Genomic DNA, 10,678 nt, shown 5'->3' on the forward strand with positions numbered 1-10,678 from the left:
CCCGGTTTAGGCAAAACTACAAAGGTCTCCAGGTTGAGATCGGGATGCAAATGTGTTTTACTCTCAGCCTCTTGATAAAGGCCCAAAATGTGGGCAGTCAGATGGGCCTGGAAGTGCCGATAATACTCCATGGGAAACCCAGAAAGGCCTGGGGTCTTCCATGAAGTTCTTTTCCCGAAGGGGTCAGAGCCATTTCCTCCGTTGCTAGGGGGCGATCCAGGTCCACCCTATCACTCTCTGATAATACGGGCATCAAGAAGTCTAAAACCAGAAGATTAGCAGGACATCTTGGGGGCCATTCTCTGGGGGCATATTGGTCTCTGTAATGGGTTGCAAATACAGCTGCTACCTCAGCAGGCCGTTTCCGCCACTACCCCCACTCCAGTCTCGATATAGGGACTTATCTGGAAGGCCGACTCCCACATCACTAGCCAATAGAGGAGCTTGCTGGCTTCTCCCCTCACTCTGCAATGCTTTGTGTCAAGTCCATCCAACATTGGCGGGCCTTCTCGAGAGCCAGTTGCTGAAGCATTCTTCTCTTCAAGGCCAGCTGGTGCAGCTCAAATTCATCAATACTGGCATAACCTTTATGTTCCAACTCAAGGATGTTCGACTCTACATCAGTTATCTGTTGGCGCTGGGCTCCACCCGCCCCTTCAGGTAAGGTCTTGCCAAGCCTTACATAACAGCCTTAGCAGCCATCCACAAAGTATCCTGGGAAGCCACGGTGCCCTAGTTCAGGTCAAAGTATTGGCCCAGCTCCTGGACGAGGAAAACCCAGAATTCCTGTTGCTACAGAAACCAGGCATTGTCTCCACATCAGGCGATGGCCCGTGGGTTGCCTACCAAAGGTGATGGTCACAGGGGCATGATCCAAAATGCCTCTGGGCAGTATATGTGAACTCGTGGTATGGGGAGATCAGATGCCAGGAGGAGGATTAAATCCATGCAGGACATGGATTTGTCATCTGACACAGACGGAGGCAGATGCCCCATATCAGAGGCATTGCCTTATTTTTACGGGAGGCCTGGATTGGCTGAAGTTTGGGAGGATGTAGGAAAGTGCCCCTTTTTGCATGGTTACCCCCACTTTTTGCTTGACGGGTGATGCACTTTGACTTGGTGTCTCCTGGGTCCCTGCCAGTCAGTTCCCAGGGCCTGTGTTCTTTCCCAAAACTGTACCTTTGTACTGCCAATTGGCACATCTCTGGCTGTAGTTAAGCCCCTTGTAAAAGGTACCATGTGTACCAAGGGCATTGTGACCAGGGAAGGGCTGCAGCACATATTGTGCCACCCTTAAGTGCCCTGTACCTTAATACCCATACATTGCCATTGCAGACTGCGTGTTTTGGACCAGAGAAAAGTGAAGAGTTGACATGGCACGCATCTCTGTTTAATAATCAAAAATCAAAAAGAGGGAGTGAAGAGGTAGTGCTAAAGAGCACTAAGGTGGATGCACCCTCCTCCAAGCAATGGTATTAGTAAACAAAAAGATCCACCGCTAGGAGGTTATCTGTGAGCCAGGGAAAGGAAGGCATACACAGTATTTGTTAAAATACCCCTCACACACCAAAAGGGCCCTTGGTGTCATGCTTCATCATCGGGGTCTTCCCGCCCCGCTGCGGGGCGGGGTGTACTACGACTGGCGACTACGCTGGAGCACTTTTAATTTGTAAGTGCTATGTGAGGTGTATTTGAGTGAGTGAAGGTAGGGTCAGGGGTGAATGAAATGGGAGATTAAAAAATACCTGGCCTTCTGAATTCAAATTTTTTTTATTGGTCATAGGCTGGTATTACCAAAAAGGTGTGGCGGAGAAAACAAAGCTTTTAATGTGCTAGTTCTCCTGGTGATGTCAACATGTTTCGAGGCCTTGCCTGCCTCTTCGTCAGGACGGAGTTAGATCCCTCTGTCACTCACTTTAGTTGCTATCAATATGTGCCACGTGTATATACAAGTGAAATAAAATACAATACCTATGTGGTATGAAAGTATGTCTAGTATAAGCCCTGACAGTATTTCTGAGAAATGAGCTGAAAAAATCAGGAGTCAATGCCCCATGAGCCGTCCAAGAAGAGGGGGTAAATGCCAATTACCAATAACCATTTTTCTCCCGTAGGAACCACTGTTACGAGTTTTTGTTCCAAAAATGTTCGAAGTGTTGAACTACTGTTTTGTATGGAGAAAAACTAAACTGCAAACCTTAAAAGTCTTACTTACCTTGTATTGTGAGATCCCCGGCGTGGTATCTAGGCATACCACCTGAGTAGTCAATGTAATTGAAAAGTAATCCAAAAGTATTCCAAAAGTAATTACTATATAATTTAAACTGCTTTTTGAACCAGTACAAACCTGTAACAATTGCAAATCAATTCCCAATTGCACTTCTTAAAATGTTCTATGATTGAAAGTATATTTTACCTACCTGTGCCAAGACCTGCTTGGTTCTAGAAAATAAAACATAAGTATATCTTTGTTATACTTACCTAATTAGCCTGGATTCAGTCTGAACGTGTGCCATCAGCCTTGAGTGAATGAATGCAATAAATGCTTAACGAACCCTCTGAACAAGCCTAACTGCTTTCCACACTGCCATAAAGGGAGCTGTCAGTACTTACCTAATTAAGCCTCTGCTATACCTCTGGGGACTCCCTGGTCTCTGTGCACACTATATCTTACTTTGGTATAGTATACACAGAGCCAGCTTCCTACAGAGGGGTCTGCAGACCCTTATGGATACCAGTTAGAAGATCCAGAGCACAACTGGTATGAAGATCTGGCGGATGCCAGTGGACTGGACACCTCCCTAGACACTGGCCTGGTACCTCTCCCTACAGTGGTTATGGAGACGGTGCCTCATTCGCAGTGGTGGTGTGAAGGGTGGCTGAGGTCCTAGACCTTACACTACCCTCAGTGGCTGTCAAGAGAAACGTCTTGACGAAGGTGCTTCAGCTGGGAGTTTCCCCCACCGAACAGTTGCACCCTTTCAGTGAAGCTCTTACTGACATCCTACTTGGGGTCTGGTCCAAGCCCTGCACAGCGGCTCCTGTGCATAGGACAATTGCCTGCCACCCTCCCCAGGGGGCCTCAGTTTCCTCACCCAAACCCCCACCCTGGAGAACTTGGTGGTCCAGGCCTACCCCTCCAAAGTAAAACCTGGTGCATTCCCTAGTCCTTTACTGGATAGGAAATCCAAAAGTCTGAATACCTTTGGGAAGAGGATGTTTTCTTCTGCCTTTCTGGCACTGTGGTCAGTAAACACAGTGGGCCTCTTGGGCTGATACTCCCATGCCATCTGCAAGTGCTGCCCATGGGCTCGGAAGAGGCCTGAGCCATACGCTCTCAAGCAATTGCTGATGGGAGGGATGCCACCAAGTTCACAGTATGATGTGGCCTGAACACAACCAATTCTCTGGTCAGAGCGATTTTTGTTGGTGGCCCTTAGATACCAAAGCTGGCTAAGTAACACCGGCTTCTTGGGGGGGATGTCCAAGCTTTGCTCATGGACATGCCCTTTGATGGCACTCGGTTGTTTGAAGAGAAGGAAGACTTTATGCTAGAGCACTTTAAGGATAGCAGAGCAACAGCCAGGTCCTTGGGCCTTTCCATGGCCCCTAGCCAACCTCCGTCTGCCTTCCATGGTCGGGGAAGGGGCTTCCAACCGTGTCTTTACATGCCCAGCTACCCAGTCTAGGATATTCAAGCTATGATTCCCTTGTTTTGAGTTCTATCCTGGATTTCGGTGAGACTGAGGCTGTTGGGCCTCATGGCCTTCTACATACTTGTTACACATGACTGTTGGCATCTAAGGGCTTTGCAGTGGGACCTGAAGTTCCAGTGGGTGCAGCATCAGTGGAGTCTCTCCGACATGGTCGGAGGGACCTGCAAAAGCGCTACAGTGTGGCCAGCTAACCGCAGTTGGGACAGTGACAGACCCCTCTCACTTCCCCAACCAGAGCCGACTAGTGACAGATGTGTCACTTCTGGATTGGGGTGGCTATCTGGGAGCGGTAGAGCTTAGAGTACACTGGTCTCCAACGGAATCCAGATTCCACATCGATCTGTTGGAGCCCTGTGTGATCCGGTTGGAATTGAAGCCCTTTCTTCATTCGATCAGTTGAAGGTGGTTTGAGTATTCTCGGACAACACCCCTGCCATGTGGTATTGCAACAAGCAGGGCGGGTTGGGGTCGTGGACCCTTTGTTAGGAGGAACTAAACCTCTAGACAGGGCATATCCCTGGTGGTTCAACACCTGGCTGGTTCTCTGAATGGCAGGGCAGACAAACTCAACCATTGATTCCTAGTGGATCATGAATGGCCTCTCCATCCGGAGGCAGCGCAAGGTCTCTTCTGAAAATGGAGAAAGTCTTGGTTAGATCTGTTCGCCTACTTAGAGAATGCGCAATGTCAGCAGTTTTGTGCTCTGGAGTTTCCATTGCGGCTCTCACTCAGATGCTTTTGGTCTCTAGTGGAACCCAGGTGTAAGTCAGGCCTCCTGTACGCCTTTCCACCTATTCCACTCCTGGCCAGAGTTCTCAAAAAGATCAGAAACTACAGAGCCTAAGTTTTTTCTTGTAGCTCCGGATTGAGCAGCCTAGTATCCCGAGCTGTTGAGCAGGAGCATCAGTCCTCTCATCAGGCTGCCTCTTCGGAGGGGTTCTTCTGTCACAGTTGCAGAACAGGGTTCTGCACCTGACCCTGAAAACACTCAGTCTTCATGCATGGAGAATGAGCGGCGACAGTTGACATCTTTCGACCTTCCACTCCAAGTCTGTAATATTATCTTGGCAGCCAGGCATCCCTCCACCAAAACGGTGTACACCTGCCGTTGCAGCAAGTCCATGGCATGGTGTACAGACAGACAAGTGGACTCTTTTGCTGCACCCTTTCCCAGGTTCTGTTGTTCATTCTTACAGCAACCTACCATGGTTCTGCTTTTGGCACATTGAAAGGCTGTCTTTCTGCCATCTTCGCGTTTCTGAAGTAGCCAGATCAGCCATCTCTTTTCAAGTCTCCTATTGTACATATGTTTTGGAAAGATCTCCAACACAGGTTCCCACCTGCACACTTCATTATGCCACAGTGGGACCTTAATTGTGTCCTCACATTTCTAATGTGTGCTCCTTTCGAGCCTTTACATAGCTGTCCACTCAGGCTCCTCACAATAAAAGCGGCCTTCTTGGTGGCAATAACATCTGCCCGGTGGGTCAGTGAGCTACAGGCACTATTCATACATCCTGCATATCTTACCATCTATCCAAACAAAATGGTCCTTGGAACTAAAGCATCCTTCTTACCAAAGGTGGTAGCCCTCTTTAATGTTGGCTAATCCATCACTTTGTCTACCTTCCACGCTTAGCCTTAAACCTCTAAAGAGGAGGAGAGACTCCATCAGATGGACCCAAGAAAAGCATTGTTGTTTAACCTTGACCGCACAAAAGAGTTCATAGTGGGCAATCAAAACTTTCTGGGCTACGTAGGAGCTAAGACTGGGAGAGCGATGCAGAAATGGACCATCTAATGATGGATAGTGCTCTGCATCAAGATCTGCCACGCATTGGCAAAAGTCAACCTCCTGGTGGTTTGCAAGCTCATTCTACCAGAGCCAAGACTGCGACCAATGCGTTAGCTCGCAGAGTTCCTGTCCTGGATATCTGTCCGATAGCAACGTGGGCTTCATTGCACACATTTACGAAGCACCGCTGCCTAGACAGTCTCTTCCGGTGTTATGGTCACTTTGCCCGTTTGGTCCTACAGGACTTTCTTGTATAATCCATTCCGCACACCCACCTCTGGGGAAGTATTGCTTGTGTCTATACAAAGGTAAGGAATCTGTGGCTAGAAACCTCTATCATATGAACAAGTTACTTATCTTCAGTAACTCCTCAACTGGGAGAGACTATCAAGCCACAGACTTCTTATAGACCTACCTTTCATCCCCGCTCTTCGGAAGGATTTCAGAGTTAAGGCTGGTTTCCTCTTTTATGGGCCCTAGTTAACGCACCAGTGGTCAGTGTTCTTTGTGGCTCCACACTTCTGGCGTGGAAAGTCGCAAAAGAAACGGACGTCAGCGCACTGGTGTGACGCCTGTGTAGGCAATGCGCACGTCACTTCTGACGTGGAAGACGTCATGGGGAGCCAAACAACACCACCATCTACTGGTTCACAGTGTTACTGCTCACAAAAAATCTCTGGATCCAGTTTGACGCCTGGGAATTATTCTAATGGAAGGAATCTGCTGCTACATAGTGTCTACCAGATACGGTGTTACCGAAGGTAAGTAACTTGTCCAATTTTACCTTCAGATTTATTGTTCTAACTGTATAGATGAATACACTGCATAGACCTGTAAAGTTACAATAACTAGTTTATTAAAGATTTGCTTTTTTAATAGTGCTTCATGGTACACTTATAAGGTTTCTAAGATCAGTAAATAATAGATGTTACTAAATGGTATAACTGCACCTTGTCACTTTTATTACTTAGTTTGCTTTTAGAGTCCATAATATCATTTCAGGTAATTGTCTCGAACCTGACACAGTGCAGTTTAAGAATCAATAGAAACATTATATCTTAAAGCTTAAGAAGTAAGCAGCAGACCACTCATTGCGTCCAACAGATAGAGAAATACAGATTGTGTAAAAGTTTTCATTGTCCTTGGGCTGAAATTCTAGAAGAGATGATTTACCCTTTGTTAAAGAATGATGAAAATATGATATATTTTTTTAATAGCTGGAAAGTTATTTTTCTGCTTTGGTTCTTTCTAATGTATGGAGGAAAAAAGGTTTGATGACACACTACTCTGAGAGGGGTCGTGTGAACATTCAATATTAGTTTTCTAGACTGAAAGATAACTACCTAGTGAGATGATTTAAGTAGCGGTTGTACTTCGTCTTTTCAGTGCTCTTGGTAATTTGTGAATGACCCAAAATCTAAAAAAAAAAACAATTCACTAAAAAATACAGATGCCCACTTTAATATTACTCTCAATTTTTCAGACGAAAGCAGCCTATGTCTTGTTTTACCAGCGACGGAATACCGAAGTTTCCAAGTCCTCTTCAGCCCCTGCATCACTTGGAAAGGCTTTAGATGAAAATGACGAAGGTTGCTCCAGACGGGTACATTTTGGACAAGAGTGCGATTCTATGGACACCAATTGATCTTGCCTTGTTCAGTTTAGCCACTGAGCTCCATGTACCTGAAGGTCGCACACTGCAAGGCTGCAAAGCGATGACTGGAACATCTGTCTAATGTTTCTGTCTTTACTGCTGCAAGATGAACATAAAAGAATGTCTCTGGTTCATGATCTACTTACACAAGATGGAATAGAAATTAAAACAGAAGCGAAGAAAGAAAATCAATCCACTAAGATGTGTCCCTTTTTATTAAAGAAAACAATTTAAGATGCCAAATAAGTTAACTGAAAGCCTTTATGTAAGTAAAAAGGCCTCCTGTTGAAAAGTTAAGGTGTGAGGGGTAAGTTGCAGCCTACTTAGGATTTTTCTACATGCTGGAGCTCCCCATCAGAAACACATCACTGTATGTTAGCACCTACACAAATATTTACACCTCTGCCAAAGATGGAAGTGGAAAAAGGTTTGCACAAGCTGATCATATAGTGGCCGTTTGGCTTCACTGGGTTCGAAGGAGGAGGAGGAGGGGTCTAGTAAAGCACTCCCCATCTGGCACTCATTATCATATCTTGTCACTAATGATTAAACCATTCTCCAATCTCAAACTTACATTTCAGCAATAAAACACTAGCAACCATGGAACATAAGTGCGCCCGGTGAGGGCTTTGAAGTCTCAACACCTAGTGAGGACATCCTGAGGGATCACTGTCAATCATTCGGTACATTCATGAAGCCTGAATGAACAGTAATGTGCTGTGTAGTCGTTCTAAAAGAAAAATCAATGCTTGTGGATTTGTTAGTTTCTTCAATAATTTATTTTGGTTTGCAGAAGCCTATATCTTAAGTGTAATCGCAGAAAGCAAGAAGATTTAATATTAAAAGTTTACCTCAACACAATAGAACAGTGCCGTATGTTCGCCAGAACACATTTAATGTATTTCTTTGTTTATACACGAGGCCAAGAAAATATGGGAGGATCTTCAAGGCCAATTACTCTACCCCCAATAAATACACCTCCAGTACATGAACTGGTGGCAAGAATTCTAAATAAAGGAGGCACATGAAAAGCAACAATAGAAAAATTGGTGCATATATCAAGATCCCATTTCTAAATTCTCCTGTGCTGCACATTTTGATCAGACACAAGTATTTCACTGTAAACTTTCCAACAAGCGGTCCATGTAGGAATTTGGTGGTTATCTTGCTGTTTGCCTGCAAGGCTGTTATTGTAAAACCTGTCGCCACCTAAAAACTTGATTTTGTTTGCTGCAGCTGAAAAAAATCTCACTGATTATTTAAAATCATGTATTGTTTTTTGACGCAAATGGCATTATCTGATTGACATATAGCATTTTCATTCAAAAGATAAGCAGACTTCTCATTGAGTTGACGTCGTTTGCGCAACTGTTGCCAAAGTTGTCCATTTTCTAGATGTTTCCTTTTTGCTTCGTGGCAGTCATAGTGTTCAACTGTTAAGAATTACAACCATCATCTATATTCTGGAGTTAAGGTCTAATATTCCTCTGTTGAAACCTATCTCACACTTGAGTTGTGGCTGACTGAAATCTTTAGATGACAGTGCTGGTCCATAAGCATCCATTGGACTCCCTTGCATACAAGTCAAAGGTTGCTCTACTGATCAATGGCTATCGAGAGACCGGGCAACGATTTTCTTCAGCCAGTTGGTGTGTGAGGTGCCAAACCCACTTCATTTTGGTTCCTGTTCTCCTATAAAGCTTCTGCACTGACCAGTAATCTTAACTTTTAAGGGTATGCTAAGAGTGGGTCACTTTAAAGATGTCACTCATCAAATTCATGTTTTTTGGCATCGAGGCAATTCACATTTGGTAGTAACAGGTGACATCATTCCTGTTGTCCTAGTTTAACTTCAATTCCTCATCTTTCCTTTTAGGTTATGGAGGCACTGCCATGAATTGCATTTTCTTTCAGCCTAGCACAAGCAACATTTTCCCAATTTCCAAAAAGAAAGATAGCCTACATGTGTTTGAAGAGAAACTTTTTAACGAATTTGGTTGGCTTCATCCTGTTACGGTGGGTGGAGGGCTGATATGCTGTGGCATTAGAGAATTATAATGCAACTTAATAAAATGGCAATTACTGGGCCAACATGTTAGCTTCTGTTCTCATCCAAAGTGTCTAAAATGTACATCTTGGTAGTTGATGTGAGAAAAAATGACTTTGATCTTCTCTCCGTGTTCCAGCTAGCTGCAGTTAACCTCCAATAACAGGCCCAGAAGTCAACAGAAGACTTTACAGGGCCTTCCGAGTAAGATTTTCAGTCATATCCCTCTGTTGATTACAACAATTAAGCCTTTTTTCATAGTAGTTCCGGGCCAGATATAAGTAATAGCCTCTTCACTGAGTAGTTTTGAGCAGGAAGCGAACCAGTGGAAGACTAGTCATACAAATTTGTAGAACTAACAAAAAACATGTGCCACACATTGAATAATCTTCTGCCCAGCTACAAAAGGTAAGCTACAGTGATGACAAAAAATAAAATTTGTAACACATTCTCAGCTGTTTCCCTCAACAGTAAGGGTGAAATGTGTTCCATTTCCATTTTGTGAAAAGCAATGGTTCTCAACTCTTTGCTAACAGCCAATTTACTGAGTAAAAGGACTGCTATAAGTGAGTTTTACATTAAACGACTATTAATTAATTGTTCAACAATTGAGTTAACTAAAATAATGATGTTATGCAGTCTGTGTTAGTGAGATTGGACTGTTGGTAACAAAGCACTCGCTTTTGTACCTTTCTGTCCATTCCCATTCTAGGAAAAGTTGTTAGAAAGAGGGATAAATTGCCATTCCAATTTTGAAAGCTGTATCCTTGAGCACTAACCATCTAGTACTTTTACATCATCTAAGACTTAATACTTCAATTGCAAACTGCTAATAAAGCAAGTTACTAGGTTGCAGAAGAATTTTCCCACACCAAATGACCACAGTAATCCACTATGGACAGTTGGATTAGGTAGGCTTTTTCTGAGAGTTCATTGTAAAATAAAGAATGCCCAGCAACCTGCGTGGTGGCAAGGATGAGGTATGAGGTGTGATGGATGGGCCTTCTTTTGTCAGCAGTGTTATCTGGTGCCTTACTGATTTGCACTCACCATTTTTATATGTTTGTTTGCTTTTACTACCTGAAAGTGAAGTGCAAGGAAACTTTCTGTTTAGTCTGATTTGGCATTCGTTATGGCTATTTTGGGGCAGACCCTTCAAGTTGGATCCATATTTAATTCACTAAAATGCTTTTAGCTATGCAAATAGAAGGTTCTCATGGGTTAGTACATAAAGACCCTTTGTATTTTATTTTTAAAAATAACTGTTTTCTTTCCTCTAGCAATAACCCAGTGTAGGTCTTTTTTTCTCCTGTGAATGACTATCCTTTCGTGAATGACTATTGTATAGATATGTGCAAAGCTTGTTTCCCAAACTGGGTTTTATCACACGTATGTGTCCCATTATTTTTCCAAATAATTTTTCGTTTCACTAGTTAAATGCCCCTTGTTCATGTTAAGGCTTA

The 10,678-nt window shown here is 43.9% G+C and overlaps 1 protein-coding gene across 1 annotated transcript in view; it reads left to right on the forward strand.

Annotated features, from left to right (window-relative positions):
• The window catches only part of USP4 (ubiquitin specific peptidase 4), a 742,179-nt gene extending 734,150 nt beyond the window's left edge, over positions 1 to 8,029 (forward strand). The window contains exon 22 of the mRNA XM_078661202.1: positions 6,998 to 8,029. Within this exon, the coding sequence (XP_078517328.1) occupies positions 6,998 to 7,159 (162 nt within the window). The 3' untranslated portion in view covers positions 7,160 to 8,029. The remainder of the gene's footprint in view (positions 1 to 6,997) is intronic.
• The last annotated feature ends 2,649 nt before the right edge of the window (positions 8,030 to 10,678 follow it).

The sequence above is a fragment of the Lissotriton helveticus genome, chromosome 9, assembly GCF_964261635.1.
Source record: "Lissotriton helveticus chromosome 9, aLisHel1.1, whole genome shotgun sequence".
Lineage (NCBI taxonomy): Eukaryota > Metazoa > Chordata > Amphibia > Caudata > Salamandridae > Lissotriton > Lissotriton helveticus.